General features: G+C 50.4%; 1 protein-coding gene across 6 annotated transcripts in view; it reads left to right on the top strand.

Annotated features, from left to right (window-relative positions):
- LRSAM1 (leucine rich repeat and sterile alpha motif containing 1) overlaps window positions 1–18,399 on the top strand; it is a 59,068-nt gene that overhangs the window by 28,227 nt on the left and 12,442 nt on the right. For 5 of the 6 annotated variants that reach the window (XM_058445280.1, XM_032165175.2, XM_058445281.1 and 2 more), the window contains 8 exons: window positions 6,041–6,070; window positions 6,494–6,616; window positions 6,948–7,087; window positions 8,289–8,333; window positions 10,052–10,122; window positions 13,120–13,219; window positions 15,072–15,159; window positions 16,832–16,906. In XM_058445280.1, the coding sequence (XP_058301263.1) occupies window positions 6,041–6,070; window positions 6,494–6,616; window positions 6,948–7,087; window positions 8,289–8,333; window positions 10,052–10,122; window positions 13,120–13,219; window positions 15,072–15,159; window positions 16,832–16,906 (672 nt within the window). The remainder of the gene's footprint in view (window positions 1–6,040; window positions 6,071–6,493; window positions 6,617–6,947; window positions 7,088–8,288; window positions 8,334–10,051; window positions 10,123–13,119; window positions 13,220–15,071; window positions 15,160–16,831; window positions 16,907–18,399) is intronic. The other variant, XM_058445282.1, reaches the window with a different exon arrangement.

Here is an 18,399-nt window from a genome sequence, read left to right on the forward strand (position 1 = left end):
GGGGTGGCGGCCGGGCAGAGGTGCTCCTCACTTCCTAGACAGGGTGGCTAGGCAGAGGGGCTCCTCACATCCCAGACAATGGGCGGCCAGGCAGAGACGCTTCTCACTTCCTAGACTGGTGGCGGCCGGATAGAGGCTGTAATCTTAGCACTTTGGGAGGCCAAAGCAGGCGGCTGGGAGGTGGAGGTTGTAGGGAGCCGAGATCACGCCACTGCATTCCAGCCTGGGCAACATTGAGCACTGAGTGAGCGAGACTCCGTCTGTAATCCCAGCTCTTCGGGAGGCCGAGGCAGGCAGATCAGTCGAGGTCAGGAGTTGGAGACCAGCCTGGCCAACATGGCGAAACTCCGTCTCCACCAAAAATACAAAAACCAGCCAGGCGTGGCGGCGCGTGCCTGCAATCCCAGGCACTCGGCAGGCTGAGGCAGGAGAATCACAGGAGCCCAAGGCAGGGAGGTTGCAGTGAGCCGAGATCACGCCACTGCACTCCAGCCTGGGCAACAGAGGGAAACTGTCTCAAAAAAGAAAAGGAAGGAAGGAGGGAGGGAGGGAGGGGTGAACTGCTTTTTCAAGGCCTGCTGTGGCAGCCTCACCCCACCAGCTTGCCAAGCACAAGCTGTGCCCTGCTACTGTCTGTTCCCTGAACTAACCACGATCCTTCCCTCTTCAGGGCCTTTGAACAAGCAGCTCCCTCTGTCTGGAATTTCCCCACTCACTTGTCTTATCCTTCAGTTCTTTTTTTTTTTTTTTTTGTTCCCTTTTTTGAGACAGGGTCTTGCTCTGTCACCCAGGCTGGAGTGCAGTGGTGTGATCATAGCTCACTGCAGCCTTAACCTCCCAGGCTCAAGTGATCCTCCTGCCTCAGACTCCCAAAGTGCTGGGATTATAGGCATGAGCCACCATGCTCAGCCTCCTTCAGTTCTCAGTTTAAATATTACATCCTCTGAGAAGCTCCGATCGAGGTCAGGTCTCCTGTTGTGTGTTATCAGAGTGCTCTGCACAGTTCCTTGGTAGCACTTACCACAGCACTAAATTGATAAGGAACTCTATGGGAAATGATCTGTCTCATGTCTGTCTCCCCTGCTGGATGAAGCTTTGTGAGAATAGGGATTGTGTCTGTAATGTTCATTGCTATCTCTCAGCAAATACTTCTGGACAAAATGCTACTCACTGTCTGGGACACACACTCACCATGCTCTGGGTCTAGTGAAGGAGTCAGACATGCACATGTGTGCGCACCAGTGACAGGCTGGCCCTGTCAGGTCCTGGCGACAAGCTAGCACAGGACGACACAGAGGAGAAAGCTCAAAGGGTTTGCCACATTAGCCTGGGTGCACCCTCTGCCCCTATGCCCAAGGCTCACGATCCAGGGTCCTCTGCTGGCTGGTAGACGGGAGAGGCCATCACCGGGCAGGAGTGCCAGCTGCCGAGCATTTGGCTTCATATCTTCCACTGACTCTTAATCTCTGGTCCCTAGATGCCACCCTTTCCCGTTTTCCATGGCTGCTGGGAATGCATTTGGGATTTGATTATTATTATTTTACAGTTCAACAAGAATTAGAGAGGGAAGGAGAAGGCTGTATGGGAAAATTGTGCCAGTTCACGTTCTCAGAAAATATTTGCAACGCAGTCACTTGCTGAAGGATTCGTAGATTGAGCATAGAAAGAACTCTTTCCGCCGGGCGCGGTGGCTCACGCCTATAATCCCAGCACTTTGGGAGGCCGAGGCGGGTGGATCATGAGGTCAGGAGATCGAGACCATCCTGGCTAACACAGTGAAACCCTGTCTCTACTAAAAAAACAAAAAATTAGCCGGGCGCAGTGGCGGGCGCCTGTAGTCCCAACTACTCGGGAGGCTGAGGCAGGAGAATGGCATGAACCCGGGAGGCGGAGTTTGCAGTGAGCTGAGATTGCACCACTGCACTCCAGCCTGGGCAACAGAGCAAGACTCCATCTCAAAAAAAAAAAAAAAAGAACTCTTTCCAATGAGTAAGAAGAAAACCATTCCAATAGAAAAAATACTGGGAGGCCAAAGCAGGTGGATCACTTGAGGCCAGGAGTTTGAGACAAGCTTGGTCAACGTAGTAAAACCCTGTCTCTACTGAAAATGCAAAACTTAGCCAGGCACGGTGGCGTGCACCTGTAATCCCAGCTACTCGGGAGGCTGAGGCACAAGAATCACTTGAATCCAGGAGGCGGAGGTTGCAGTATGCTGAGATTGCGCCACTGCACTCCAGCCTGTCCAGGTGACAGAGTGAGACTCTGTCTCAAACAAATAAATAAGCATTTAAAAATGCCACCTTTGCTGGTAATCAGAGGAGAGGCATGTAAGTTAAAACAACATTGAAATACTATTTCCTTCCTCAAGATTGGCACACATTTTGACATGGCAATTTCTGTTGGCCAGAGTGTGGGAAAACAGGTGTCCTCATAAACTGCTCTTAGGAGTGAAAATTGGTATCACTACTTTGGAGGATAATTTGACAGTAAATGTCAAAAAATTTTTTTTTATTATTTATTTATTTATTTTGAGATGGAGACTCACTCTGTTGCCCAGGCTGGAGTGCAGTGGTGCAATCTCGGCTCACTACAACCTCCGCCTTCCAGGTTCAAGCGATTCTCCTGCCTCAGCCTCCCAAGTAGCTGAGATTACAGGCATTCACCATCATGCCCGGCTAATTTTGTATTTTTAGTAGAGACGGGGTTTTGCCATGTTGGCCAGGCTGGTCAGGAACTCCTGACCTCAAGTGATCCGCCCACCTCAGCTTCCCGAAGTGCTGGGATTACAGGTGTGAGCCACCACACCCGCCAGATGTCAAAAATTTTCATGGGCGCAGCCCATGATCCAGAAGTTCTGCTTCTCAATGTATACCCAAGAGAAATGCTTGCATGAGGAGACATTTGCAGGAATGTTTATTGCAGCCTTATTTGTAGTATTGGATGCCCCCCAAATGTTTGTCAGTGAGAAGGGGCTGCCCCTGGGTCATGTGCACACCATGAGAGGGAGCATTTGAGCCTCGGTTCGCCAGGATGCATGGATTAGTGAAAAGGGCCAATTGCAGAACAGGATGGGCTAGTCTATTTCCATTTTTATGTTTAAAAAGAAAACTTAATCAACACCAGCCTGGGCAATGTGGCGAGACCCTGTCTCTACAAAAAATACAAAAAAATTAGCTAGGCATGCTGGCACATGCCTGTGGTCCCTGCTACTAGGGAGGCTAAAGTGGGAGGATGGCTTAAGCCCAGGAGGTTGGAGTTTGCAGTGAGCCAAGATTATGCCACTGCACCCCACCCTGGGTAACAGAACTAGACCCTGTCTCAAAAAAGAAAGAAAAAACTCAGAACAAAAAAAGGAAACAGGTAGTTGCCAGTGGCTGGAGTGGGAAGAGGATTTGATGATGAAGTGGCATGAGGGAATTTTCGAGGGTAATGGAATTGTTTTCTTTTTTCTTTTTGAGACAGAGTCTCACTCTATCGCCCAGGCTGGAGTGCAGTGGCGTGATCTCAGCTCACTGCAACCTCTGCCTGTCAGCTTCAAGCAATTCTCCTGCCTTAGCCTCCCGGGTAGCTGGGATTACAGGTGCCCGCCACCACGCCTGGCTAAGTTTTGTATTTTGTTAGTAGAGATGGGGTTTCACCATGCCGGCCAGTCTGGTCTCGAACTCCTGAACTCAAGTGATCCACCTGCCTCAGCCTCCCAAAGTGCTGGGATTACAGGCGTGAGCCACTGCGCCTGGCCAGAATTGTTTTCATTTATTTATTTATTTTTATTTTTTTATTTTTTATTTATTTATTTTTTTATTTATTTTTTTGAGACGGAGTCTCGCTCTGTCACCCAGGCTGGAGTGCAGTGGCGCAATCTCGGCTCACTGCAAGCTCCGCCTCCCAGGTTCACACCATTCTCCTGCCTCAGCCACCCGAGTAGCTGGGACTACAGGCGCCCGCCACCATGCCCGGCTAATTTTTTGTATTTTTTAGTAGAGACGGGGTTTCACCATGTTAGCCAGGATGGCCTCGATCTCCTGACCTTGTGATCCACCCGCCTCGGCCTCCCAAAGTGCTGGGATTACAAGCGTGAGCCACCGCGCCCGGCCCAGAATTGTTTTCCATCTTGATTGTGTTTAGAGGTTACAGAACTCTATGCATATATAAAGATCCATAGAATTGTTCACTTACATTGGGTGAATTACAGTAAATAGATTATACTTGATTAAAAAATACGTTTATATATGCCCACAAATACAAATATATTTCTTTCCCAAAGGCACAAATTGTATATGTACAGATGCATGCCTTGGGCCTGATAATGACAGTTACACCTGACAGGAGGTGTGGGATGGGAGGGGAACCAGGGTTAGGCTGGAGTGCTTAGTAGGTGCTTTAGGTTTTTTATACCATGTTTCAAACTTTTACAAGGAGAATATATTGAGATGTTATCTGTATAATTGAAGATTAATTTTAAAATTATATTCCTACCATTGGCATAGGAAAAATCCTATTTATACGTTGCTGCTTTTATACTTCAGAGACTGATCCTGTTCTCAGAGCAGGATAACTAAATAGAAGGACCATTCAAAAAATACCCGTGTGCCAGGCGCAGTGGCTCACGCCTATAATCCCAGCACTTTGGGAGGCCGAGTCGGGCGGATGCTTGAGCTCAGGAGTTTGAGACCATCCTGGGTAACATAGCAAGACCTTGTCTCTACCAAAAATACAAAAAATTAGCCAGGCATGGTGGGTGCGTGCCTGCAGTCCCAGCTACTTAGGAGGCTGAGGTGGGAGGATCACTAGAGCCCAGGAGGTCGAGGCTGCAGTGAGCTGAGATTGTGCCACTGCACTCCAGCGTGGGCAAGAGTGAGACTCCATCTCAAAGAAAAAACTTGTGTGGGCCGGGCGCGGTGGCTCATGCCTATAATCCCAGCACTTTGGGAGGCTGGGCAAATGGATCACCTGAGGTCAGGAGTTTGAGACCAGCTTGGCCAACATGGTGAAACCCTGTCTCTACTAAAAATACAAAAAATCAGCCAGGTATGGTGGTGGGTGCCTGTAATCCCAGCTACTCAGGAGGCTGAGGCAGGAGAATTGCTTGAACCCGGGAGGTGGAGGTTGCAGTGAGCCAAGATTGTGCCATTGCACTCCAGCCTGGGCAACAAGAGCAAAACTCTGTCTCAAAAAAAAAAAAAAAACCTAACTCTTGTGTGTGTATGTATTGCTGTTTAATTACACCAATAATAAATTAATTAATTAAACACCAATAATTACATTACATTATTGATGTTTAATACCTGCTCCTTGTTATAAATTTAAACAATACAGACAATTACAAACCAAGTGAATGTCAACCCTTCCACCCTGCACTCCCATTGCCTGGAGGTAGTCATCGTTGACTGATTAATGACTGTCCTTCTTGACGTTTGACTCAATACCTTCACACATATGCCCAGAGTTGAGTTTTCTTGATGATGTCTTTGCAAAAGTAGAATCGTGCTACACACAGGTGAGGGATCTCACGCATTCGCCCCGTTGGCAGTTATGTAATAGTCCACTGTATGGATGCACCATGACTTATGGACAGACATTGATGTATGAGTTATTTCCAGTGTTTTTGCTCTTTTGAATAATTTTGCAAGAAGTTGTACCCACACTTTTGTGCATTGCGAGTATTTTGGTGGACTGGAACTCGGTGCTGTAGGTGTGTTACGCAGACATCCATGGGCATCAGATATCCCATTTCCTGCTCTGCTCTTCAGACCACCATCCCTGCTCAGGGCTGCATCCCAGAAATGGCTTGAAGAGCCCCCTCCTACAGTGCCATGCACACAGTGGCAGCCCAGGGGTTCTCATCAGGTGTCCACTGGAACCACCTGGTGCCCTTGATCAATATGGATCCCCTCATCCCCCGACCCCACCATTCTGAGGCAGTGGTCTGGGGTGGGCCAGAGTCTGTATAACATCAGGCCACCCGGGGGTTCCTGGTGCCCATGCCAGGGAGAACCACTGCTGCCACCCTCTCTTGACCACTGTCTTTTTTTCCTCTCAGAACAGGTTCTCAGACTATGAGAAGAGGAAGGTAAGAAAATGCCTTTACCCATCTGTCACTCTTTTCTCATTAAAGATCTCAACTCAACTCATAAAATATTTGAGAAAATGACTTCTTCCCAGCTCAGAATTAGAGGTCACAGTAATGCCTTCCTCTTACATACATGGTCTGCTGCATCCTCACGTGCCTCAGGTGGGTGGTAGAGCATCCATGGGACAGGTGCAGAGACCGAGGCTCAGAGCGGTTGAGCCCAGCACCGGGCTCTAGACCACTAGCCTCTTCCTGTTATAACAGCTTGTTTTATTACAGTTGGGCCCTGGAGGGGAGTGGGGGTTGCTCAGCATGAAGACCTGGAGCCTGCCCTGTCAGTGTTGAGGGATGGATTCTCCCGACTTCTGTGTCCTAACTCCCCCAGGGCCCGTGCTGACAGTCACCAGGATCTGTGTCTTGCAGGAAGAGAAGATGCTGGAGAAACTCGAGTTTGAACGGCGCCTGGAACTGGGGCAGCGGGAGCACGCCCAGCTCCTTCAGCAGAGCAGCAGCCAGAAGGACGAGATCCTTCAGACGGTCAAGGAGGTTTGTGAGCTGCCTGCTAGGGTCCGGCCTGGCTGCACCCCCCAGCCAGTGGCCTCCTGGCTTGGGCCAAGGTCCCTGGGATGTGGAAAGGCAATGGGATGAAGATGTCACTTCCTTCTGTCCCCCAGTACCTGGGAGGGCCCTTACAGATCACCCAGCCCAGCCTGCCTGTGTGCAGGTGGACACTCTGTAGCCTGCTGGGAGGAGCCGGCCCAAGGTCACACAGGACTGGCAAAGCAGGGTGGGAAAGCCAGCCTCCTAACCCCAGTCAGTACCCCTCACAGCGTCTGAGGGGGTCCCAGGGGCTCAAGACCCCTACCTCCTGCTGCAGGAGCGGTCCCGGCTGGAGCAGGGCCTGAGTGAGCGCCAGCGCCACCTCGACGCAGAGCGGCAGCGGCTGCAGGAGCAGCTGAAGCAGACAGAACAGAACATCTCCAGCCGGATCCAGAAGCTGCTGCGGGACAATCAGAGGTCAGGCTCTGCTCCTCGGCCCCAGCCCGAGTCCTTCCCCACACAGTCCCTTGAGGAGCCAGGAGGAGTGTGTTTCTCCCTCACCGCCTCTGCCCCTGCCCCGGGCTTCCCTTGTCAGGATCCAGTCTGGGTGCTTCAACTGGCACAGCGTACAGAGAAAAGAATCTGACCCAGGCATTACAAAGTCTGGTTTCTTAGCATGAGACTGCTACCAGATTGGACCTGTGGCCTCGGGCAAGTGTTTCCCCACTTGGGCCCCAAGCTTCCCATCTATAAAGTGAGTGGGTTTGACGAGATAGTTGGGATCACATCCTGCTCCATATTTTGGGTTCTATGTAACCTGTTGCACTGAGGTCAGCTATTCACCTGTAGTGAGATTTGCCTTAACAAACCCTGTGCAAGGCAGGAGCTACTAAGAGCAGATTTTGAAGGGGCCGGGGAGACATGGTGCCAGAAAAGCCTGAGAAGTCTAGTGAGGGGGTCCATTGCAGGTCAATTCCAGAAACAGGCTCTAGCCATATGCTCTGCTGCTTCTAGGCCTCTTTTTTCTAACCCTGAATCACTCGTTCCTCCCTCACCTGTCAGTTTCAAAAGTACCTGCATGAGTTCAGGAAACCAGTCACTTGTTGGGTGCTTCTTATGTGCCAAGCTTGTTACGTCTATTTCCTCATTAACTCTTTACAAATGCATCAAGAAGCTGGGTTGTTTTCACTGTGTTTTGTTTGAGACAGAGTCTCGCTGTGTCACTGACGCTAGAGTGCAGTGGTGTGATCTCGGCTCACTGCAACCTCCTCCTCCCAGGTTCAAGCAATTATCTTGCCTCAGCCTCCCAAGGAGCTGGGACTACAGGCTTGTGCCACCACGCCCAGCTAATTTTTGTAGAGACAGGGTTTCTCCATGTTGACCAGGCTGGTCTCGAACTTCTGACCTCAAGTGATCTATCCACTTCAGCCTCCCAAAGTGCTGGGATTACAGATGTGAGCCACCGTGCTCGGCTGGGTTTTTTTATTCTTCTAATTTCATAGGTGAGGAAACCTGGGACTTGAGTGGTTTCAGTAACTGGCTAAGAACCCAGAGCTTCAGGGTGGTGGAGCTAAGGTGCCCCCAGCCCATTTCCTAAGCCCCTCTGCACAGCTAACGCAGTGAGACAGGAAACAGGCCTGCTGGTGACTGCCAGGACCTTTTATGATTTTCTCCACAGACAAAAGAAAAGCTCCGAGATTTTGAAATCGCTGGAAAATGAAAGGTAAGTGTTCTTCCAGGGGAGGGCAGCATTTTTTTTTTTTTTTTTTTTTTTTTGAGATGGAGTCTTGCACTGTCGCCAGGCTGGAGTGCAGTGGTGCAATCTCGGCTCAGTGCAACCCCTGCCACCCGGGTCCAAGCGATTCCCCTGCCTCAGCCTCCCGAGTAGCTGGGACTACAGGCGCATACTACCACCAGCTAATTTTTTGTATTTTAGTATAGATGGGGTTTCACCATGTTGGCCAGGATGGTCTTGATCTCCTGACCTCGTGATCCGCCCGCCTCGGCCTCCCAAAGTGCTGGGATTGTAGGCGTGAGCCACTGCTCCCCGCCGAGGAGGGCAGCTTTGAGGAAAGAATGTCTTGTGATTCTCCAGAGGATTATGCCAGGACATTTCCCTAAAGCTATGAGGAGATTCACCTCCTTAGACGATATTTAATTACAAAGAATCATTGTCTTCAAGTTCATTAAAACATATACACTCCTGAAAAACATTCAGAGACATGAATAAGGCTAGATATATAATGTCCAACTATATTCCTAGTATAAAAAGTTCAGGCCAGGCGCAGTGGCTCACATCTGTAATCCCAGCACTTTGGGAGGCCGAGGTGGGTGGATCACTTGAGGTCAGGAGTTTGAGACCATCCTGGCCAACATGGCAAAACCCTGTCTCTACTAAAAATCAAAACTTAGCCAAGAGTGGTGGCAGACGCCTGTGGTTCCAGCTAAAACAAAAAAATTTCAGAAAAAAAATCTGCGTTTCTGGAAAGAAAAATTATTTAGTTACATAAATTATGTATGGAGGAATAACCTGCAGCCATTAAATGTCTTACTGAATAATATTTCTCATTAAGGGAAAACATAACATATTGCTAATGGAAAAAGTGACAGGCTATATTTATAGCAGAATTTTTAGGATATCTTTTTTTTTTTTTGAGACGGAGTCTCACTCTGTCACCCAGGCTGGAGTGCAGTGGCATGATCTTGGCTCACTGCAACCTCCACCTCCCAGGTTCAAGTGATTCTCCTGCCTCAGCATCCTGAGTAGCTAGGACTACAGGCACATACCACCAGGTCCGGCTGATTTTTATATTTTTAGTAGAGATGGGGTTTCACCATGTTGGCCAGGCTGGTCTCAAACTCCTGACCTCAAGTCATCCTCCCGCCTCAGGCTCCCAAAGTGCTGGGATTACAGGTGTGAGCCACTGCACCCGGCCATGTGACTATTTGTGAAGGAAATATTTAAAGGACATTTTGCTAGGTGCCAACTTACCTTCCCAAAAACATTCTGCCAGTTTACACTCCTCTCAGCAGTGTAGGAAAGTGCCCATTTCTCCACCACCATCACCATCAACAGCAGTTACCAGTTTTATTACTGTCAACCAACCTAGTAGGTGAAAAGATTTTACTTTCTTTAGTTACCAGTTATGTTAAGCATCTTTCCAGATGTTTATTGATCACTTGAATTTCAGCATTGGCTATTTGCTTTTTTTGCCCATTTTCTAAGGGAGTGTCCATCTTTTTACACAAGATACTCGAACTACAGGCTGAAGGCGAACAGGGCCCCAAGCGTTGCTTGTGATGCGGTAGGCGTCCAGAGAGCCCATCCAGGTGTAGGTTGCCAAATTAAGGAGGACTTCCTGGAGGAAGTGGTGTTCATCTGCTGGGATTCCCTGTTGGAAATGTTAAATTTGCTGAATGAATGGACGGATTTTTTTCTAGAATAAGAATGGAACAGTTGATGTCCATAACCCAGGAGGAGACTGAGAACCTGCGGCGACGTGAGGTTGCCTGTGAGTTTCGGGATGGGGAGCTCGTGAGCGCGCTGCCTGCTGGCTGGGCTGACAGGGTGGATGGCCCTCCCTCTGTTGGCCATGCAGGGAGGGCCCTGAGTGTTAGCCCTCGAGAGAGGCAGTCAAGTCCTGCCATGGAGCACAGGCTCTGGGGTCAGCCTAGACGTGGATGCAGAGTCCCAGTTCAGACACTCACCATGTGACCTTAGGGACATTACTGCTCACTGCTCCCCAACTTTTCTAAGCCTTGATTTTCTTAGTTATAAAATGGAGGAAATGGGCCAGGTGTGGGGGCTCATGCCTGTAATCCCAGTGCTTTAGGAAGCCGAGGCTAGAGGATCACATGAGCCCAGGAGTTCAAGGCTGCAGTGAGCTGTGATCACACTACTGCACTCCAGCCTGAGTAACACAGCAAGACCATTTCTCAAAAAAACAAAAAGAAAGTCCAAATGCCCCCAAATAGAGGATTGTTTGAATAAATGTTGGTGATCCATGTGCTGTGGCACTCTGCAGTATTAGCATCCATTAGCATGTTATCATGGGGAGTGTTCATAAAAAGTGGGAAGTGGGATGATACCATTTTCATTTTTTTAATTGTAAAATATGCATGATGTAAACTTTACCATCTTAATCACTTTTATTTCTGTTTTGAGACAAAGTCTCGCTCTGTCGCTCAGGCTGGAGTACAGTGGTGCGATCTTGGATCACTGCAACCTCCGCCTCCCAGGTTTAAGCAATTCTCCTGCCTCAGCCTCCGAGTAGCTGGGATCACAGACGCACACCACCACACCAGACTAATTTTTTTTTTTTTTTTTTTTGAGACAGAGTCTCGCTCTGTTGCCCAGGCTGGAGTGCAGTGGCGCAATCTCGGCTCACTGCAAGCTCCGCCTCCCGGGTTCACGCCATTCTCCTGCCTCAGCCTCTCCAAGTAGCTGGGACTATAGGTGCCCGCCACCACGCCCGGCTAATTTTTTTGTGTTTTTAGTAGAGACGGGGTTTCACCATGGTCTCAATCTCCTGACCTCGTGATCCGCCCGCCTCGGCCTCCCAAAGTGCTGGGATTACAAGCGTGAGCGACTGCGCCCGGCTCACCAGACTAATTTTTGTATTTTTAGTAGAGACGGGGTTTTGCCTTGTTGGCCAGGCTGCTCTTGAACTCCTGACCTCAAGTGATCGCCTGCCTCGACCTCCTGAAGTTCTGGGATTACAGGCGTGAGCCACTGTGCCTGGCCTTCATTTTAAAATTTATTAGTTCTGTGGCATTATTGTTGTACAACTGCCACCACCATCCATCGCCAGAACTTTTTCATCTTCCTCAACTGAAACTGTCCCTAGTAAACACTAACTCCTTGTGCCCCCTTCCCCTCAGCCCCTGGGAATCAACATTCTACTCTCTGTGTATGGATTTGACTGTTATAAGTACCTCCTATATGTGGAATCATACAATATTTCTCCTTTTGTGTCTACCGTATTTCACTTAGCATAATGTCCTCGGGTTCATCCATGTTGTAGCATGTGTTTGAATTTCTTTCCCTTTTTTTTTTTTCTGTTTCTTTATTTCTAAACACTGGCCTACCAGGGAAAAATTTTCTTCCTTTTTAATACTAAATAACGTTGCATTGCCTGTATATGCCACATTTTCTTTCTTTCTTTCTTTTTTCCTTGCTCTGTCACCAGGCTGGAGAGCAGTGGTGTGAACATGCTCACTGCAGCCTCCACCTCCTGGGCTCAAGCAATCCTCCCACTACAGCCTCCCAAGTAGTGGGGACTACAGACATACACCACCTCACCTGGCTAATTTTTTTTCTTTTTGAGATAGGGTCTCACTCTGTTGCCCAGGCCGGTCTCAAACTCCTGGGCTCAAGCAGTCCTCCCACCTTGGCCTCCCATAAGTGCTTATATTACAGGTGTGAGCTGCCATGTCCAGCCTCTACATTTTATTTATCCATTCATCTGTCAATGGGTATTTGGGTTGTTTCCACTTTTTGACTGTTATGAATAATGCTACAAATTTGTGTGTACAAATATCTATTCTAGTTCCTTCTTTCAATTATTTTAATTTTTTGATTTTTCTTTTCTCTTTTTTTTTTTTTTTTTGAGATAGGGTCTTGCTCTGTTGCCCAGGCTGGAGTGCAGTGGCATGATCTCAGCTCACTGCAACCTCTGCCTCCCAGCTTCAAGCGATTCTCCTGCCTCAGACTCCCAAGTAGCTGGGATTACAGGCACCTGCCACCATGCCTGGCTAATTTTTGTATTTTTAGTAGAGACACAGTTTCGCCATGTTGGCCAGGCTAGTCTCAAACTCCTGACCTCAGGTGATCCACCTGCCTTGGCTTCCCAAAGTGCTGGGATTACAGGCATAAGCCACCATGCCTGGCCTATTTTAATTTTTTTAATTCCTAAATGCATAAAAATTGACTAGAAGAATATATATCAAAATGGAATAATATTTCTGGATGACAAGATCACAGGAGATTTTATGTATGTGCTATTCAGTGTTTTACAATTAGCCTTCCAAGCATACATTGCTTTTATAGTTAAAAAGAACAGGCCAGGCGCAGTGGCTCACACCTGTAATCCCAGCACTTTGGGAGGCCAAGGCGGGCGGATCGTGAGGTCAAGAGATCGAGACCATCCTGGCTAACACATTACCCGTCTCCATTAATAATACAAAAAATTAGCCAGGTGTGGTGGCGGGCGCCTGTAGTCCCACCTACTCAGGAGGCTGAGGAGGAGAATGGCGTGAACCTGGGAGGCAGAGCTGGCAGTGAGCCGAGATCGCACCACTGCACTCCAGCCTGGGTGACAGAGTGAGACTCCATCTCAAAAAACAAAACAAAAAGGAACAAAGGGTTTTTTTAAGGTGACTATCAGGTAGGTAACCAGGTGAGGCCTGAAGGCCTGTTCCTCAGTTCCCGTGGAAATCCCTGCTGCCTCCCTGCCCAGGCACCCCAGGAGCAGCCACTCCACTCAGCTGTCCCCACCTCGTTCCCACAGCTGCCATGCAGCAGATGCTGACCGAGAGCTGTAAGAACCGGCTCATCCAGATGGCCTACGAATCTCAGAGGCAGAACTTGGTCCAGCAGGCCTGTTACAGGTAAGGTAAGGAAGAGGACTCCCAGGTGAAGGAGCTGGGGGAGCTGGCTCAGGGCCCAAGACCGTGGGATGAGAGCTGGGCACTAAACCTCCCGCCCTGGGCCACCCCAGCCTCCACTCTGCCATTAGGGGCAAGTGATGGCTGCTCTTCCTGAGTTTTCTAGCCTGGTCCATGATTCAGCGTTGGGCTGTGTTAAAGTGGTAACAGTCACTCCCATTTCTTTTGCACTCCCTGTGTGGCAGGCACTCGGCTAAGCGATGAACCGCATTCGCTGATGGATTTTAGGAGGGACTGTATTGTTATTAGCCCAATTTCACAATCGCAACTCAGGTTCTGAGAAACTATATAATGCACCCAAGGAAGCACAGCCAGCAGGTGGCGGAGCCAGGATTTGAGCTCAGCAGAGGGGAGGGGTGTGCTCTTGACTGTGGTACACTCATCAGTGTCTGAGGACCCCCACAGTTGGGGGTGGGACGCCCTGGAGGGATAAGTGAAGGGGTTGCTTTCATGCTGATGGCCGCTCTGGGGTCCGGCTCCCTGTGCTCACTGTGCACTGTGGGTTTGTTGGAGGTTCCACAGGTGCCCAGCAGAGCCAGTGGGGAAAACTCAGTCAGTGCCCAGGAGCCCCAGACAGGGACAGGCCAGCAGCCCTGGATGCCCTGTTTCTCCTCCCATGCAGGTGGCTGGCACAGCTGCCACCCTCCAGGGCACCTGGACTGTGCCGGCCTCCCATGGGTCCCTGCAGATGTGGGAATTTCTCCCGCCTTTCCTGATATATGACACTGTGCTTAGGAGTTGCAAGCGCAGGGGTCAAACAGACCTGGATCCAGGTCCCACTTCTGCTTACTAACCATGAGGTCTCAGGCAAGTCTCTTTCCTTCCTTGGGCTTCAGATTCCTTATCAGGTAAATCATAGTACCTACCTGTAGAGTTGGTGGAGGATTTGATGAGTGTTAATGAGCATAATGTCTAGTGCATAAAGGTCCAATAAATACTTGCTATTGTTGTGAAGCAGGGACCTCACTGGAAAAAAATAATTGCTATTATGAAACAAACAAAACCAAGATGGTGGCTGGGTGCAGTGGCTCACACCTGTAATCCCAGCACTTTGGGAGGCCAAGGTGGGTGGATCACCTGAGGTCAGGAGTTCGAGACCAGCCTGGCCAACATGGTAAAACCCCGTCTCTACTAAAAATACAAAAAATTAGCCAAACATGGCGGTAGGTGCGTGTAATCCCAGCTACTTGGGAGGCTGAGGCAGGAAAATTGCTTGAACCTGGGAGGTGGAGGTTGCAGTGAGCCAAGATCACACCACTGCACTCTAGCCCGGGTGACAGAGCAAGACTCTGTCTCAAAAAAAAAAAAAACCAACAACAAACAACCAAGATGGTGCCAAAGCACAGACATACGTGAAGCTGCAGGTTCTTGTGCCCAAATCAAGGGCTGCTCCCTGCTCCTTGCCCAGGGTGAGAATGCCGGGAAGGACAACTTTGTCACACTTCGGTGGCTCACCACCCATGGGAGTCGAGCTCCCCACCCATGGAGGTGGCTGGGCAGAGGCCAGGCATCCACTTCCGGGGGGTGCTGTGGAGGGGATTCTGGTGGCGGGTTGGGTGAGAGGACCTGGAAGCTTCTCTCTCCCAGCTCCCAACTCGATCCCCTTCCCTCCAGGCCATGGGATTCAGACAGACTCAGTGTCTGTGGCCCACCCAGGGCCCAGATCCCAGCAGGTACTCCATGAGTGTGGTCCACTGAAGAAATGGGTTATCATGATCTCCTCCAAGGGGCCTGGCACATAGTAGGTGCTCGGGAAACGTTCCAAGAATGAATGAATTTGCTGTCTTTCTGGCAGCATGGCCGAAATGGATGAACGATTCCAGCAGATTCTGTCATGGCAGCAAATGGATCAGAACAAAGCCATCAGCCAGATCCTGCAGGAGGTGAGTCCTTGCCCAGGGCCTGAGGGTGGGGGCTCGGGAGGGAGGTTCAGGAGCCAGGACAGAGCGCAGAGCTCCACACAGAGCCCTTCCTAGACAGCATGTGGGACCACAGAAGTTTGTGACCATAGAAGTGTACAAGTGATCAGGGTGAGGGGTAGAGAGAGGCTGAGTGGGGGCCCAGGGGATGGTCTTCTGGTCACTAAAATCCACAGAAGCACCTCCACCTGCTCTCTGGGAGGCTCCTACTCCCATCCTGTGTAGGGGGCTCCACTGGACGGACTTAAGTGGCAGGAGGTGATGGTGACCACACCATGAGGTCAGGCCAGAGAGGACACTGTGGGACCTCTGGCCTCTTCTCATGCCCAGACCTGCTGTGCTGCTATCTGCTCTTTCACCTCTGTGGTGCTCAGGAGGTGCCTGGCAGGGCCCTTGAGTGGATGAAACGAAGGGCCCCCGTGACCTCCTCCCCTTCAGTGTCCATATTACTCTGTTTGGCGTTTTTGTTTTCTTTTTTTGAGACGGAGTTTCCCTCTTGTTGCCCAGTTTGGAGTGCAGTGGTGCGATCTCAGCTCACTGCAACCTCTGTCTCCCAGGTTCAAGTGATTCTCCTGCCTCAGCCTCCCAAGTAGCTAGGATTACAGGCGCCTACCAACACGCCCAACTAATTTTTGTATTTTTAGTAGAGACGGGGTTTTGCCACGTTGGCCAGGCTGGTCTCGAACTCCTGACCTCAGCTGACCCACCCGCGTCAGCCTCCCAAAGTGCTGGATTTACAGGCATCAGACACCGCGCCCGGCCTGCTTAGCTTTTTATTTTCCTTTTTTTCTTTTCTTTTGTTTTAAGACAAGGTCTTGCTCTGTTGCCCAGGATGAGGGAAGTGATATGATCACAGTTCACTATAGCCTCAAACTCCTGGGCTCAAACGATCCTCCCACCTTTGCCTCCTGAGTAGCTGAGACTATAGGGCCACCATGCCCAGCTAATTTTTTTTTATTTTTTGTAGAGACAGAGTCTCCCTATGTTGCTCAGGTTGGTCTCAAACTCCTGGGCTCAAGCAATCCTCCTGCCTCTGCCTCCCAAAGTGCTGGGATTATAGACGTGAGCCACCGGCCTGTTCAGCTCTTTCCTGCAGCCCTGTGGGAGTCTTGCAGCTGCCTCCCTTCTTCCCTCGCCTTTCTCCCCTGTTCTCTGCGTGTTTGTCATCCCACCCTGCTCCTTCCTCCCTAATTTCAATCTCTGTTCTAAAATGGTTTGACTTAGTATCTGTGGAGCTTGTCTGAGGAAAATTCTCCATTTCTCAGAGGAGGCATCTGCCTTGTGGTTAAGTGGGGCTCGGGAGCTGGATAGGCTTGGTGTGTGTCCCAGCGCCGCTGATTCATGCCTCTGAGTGTCACTCCCCATCTGTGAAGTGGGGCAGTAAAAGCACCCCCACGGTCCACTGTGTTGGAAACTCAGGGTGTGATGCCGGAAGTGCATCAAGTAGAGGCCGCCCGAAGTGAGCCCCTAGTATCATCTTAAGGTTTACACAAGCGAGGTGAAATCTTCTCCCTCTCTCAGAAAAAAACCCATCCATTAAGGTGCTTTGTACACAGCTTTTCCTTTTCACAGGGATGGGGCTGCAGGGAAAAGTATGGTCACAGCCCCTGCTGAGGGCTGGTGGTCTGTGTTGCAGAGCGCGATGCAGAAGGCTGCATTCGAGGCACTCCAGGTGAAGAAAGACCTGATGCATCGGCAGATCAGGAGCCAGGTGAGCGCTGGGGCCGTGATCCCTGGACCTGCTATCTCAGAGACTTGCAGAGTGGCCTTCCAGGGCGGCAGGTCGCAGCAGTTGAGGTTTGAACCCCAGCTCCTTGGCTTGCTAGCCCAGCAAGAGGTCGAGGCCTTGGCCTCAGAACCTCCCTTTGCTCCCAACCTTGTGTCAGGGCTGCTGGGAGGGTGCCTAGAGGCCTCCTATTCCGGGGTCTGGCGAGGGTCTTGCCAGCGAGGCGGGTCTCCACCACGCCTGGGCCAGGGAGGGCAGTGCTGATGTGTGGCTTTGACTGCTCTGGCTGCCTCTGCTCTCCGTGCCCCAGGCAGGACTTCCCCACTGGGAAAAGCAGCCAGCGCAGGCCCCAGTGCTCCTACAGCTCAGACAGACAGAGGTGTCTCGGGGGCATATAGTATTTCCCCCAGAAGAGGGCAGGGGGAGCTGTGAGCCACCGTGGTCCTGACGCCTGCTGAAAAATGACCTCGGCCCAGGAGGAGGCGTTCCTCCTCATAGACCCTCCCTCATATGACAAGAACCCCCCCCCACCCCGGGCAGGCTGGCTGCTGACCTTTGAGCTGTCCTTGGGCAAGCCCATCTACATGGCCTGGTGGTCACTGCCTGTGGAGTGGGGCTGGGGCTGGGGCTGGGGCTGAAGTGAGTGTCAGGCTATGGGAGTGCTCCTGCATCATGTTCAGCACACTGAATTTTGCATTTTTGCATGTTTTTCTTCTTTCTTTCTCTATTTTTCTTTCTTTCTTTCTTTCTTTTTTTTTTGGACCAATTTACCTTTTTAATTTCCCTCTTTAATTTCAATTCCACATTGCCGGACATGAAGCTCATTCCTCTGACCAGGGGTTGGTGGTGTCATAGGGACTTAGGGATGAGGGTCACAGGGTCATGGGCACAGGATAGAGAAGTACTGGCTGTGGGGTCTGACCCCCACCCCTGCCCAGAGCTAAAATCCCCTAGACACACCCTGGAGAGTGTGCGAGGGCCCCCGACATTCTCACTGCAGATGGTTTTGACCAGGTCAGCTGTTGCCCTTAAACCGTGAGCTGAGGCATCCCAGAGAAAGGGATCTCTCCCTTACCTGCTCTGTGCCCTTGGGCAAGTGACAACCTCTCTGAGCCTCAGTTTTCTTGTCTATAAAATGGAGGCAGTAATACTTCCTAACAGCCAGAGAATTGATAAAATATGATACATCAAGTGTGCAGCACAGGCCTAGCACATAGTAGGTGCTCAAGACATACCAGCTACTACTACCACTGTTACTCAGTCACTTCCATTACCCTCTGCTCTCCCCTGCAACAGCGATGCGAGGGACAAGAGAACTTGACCAGCAGGAGGCTGGGTGATAGCTCTGTCTGTGCTTTACTCTGGTCTGAATCCCCAAGGAAAGCCCCCTCTCCATTGCACAAGCCTCTATCCTGTGCTGGCCTCTTGGTAAACAATTTTGGCCACAACAAGCAAGTCCATGACCCCAGGAATGCGAG

The sequence above is a fragment of the Hylobates moloch genome, unplaced genomic scaffold (assembly GCF_009828535.3).
Source record: "Hylobates moloch isolate HMO894 unplaced genomic scaffold, HMol_V3 SCAFFOLD_10, whole genome shotgun sequence".
Lineage (NCBI taxonomy): Eukaryota > Metazoa > Chordata > Mammalia > Primates > Hylobatidae > Hylobates > Hylobates moloch.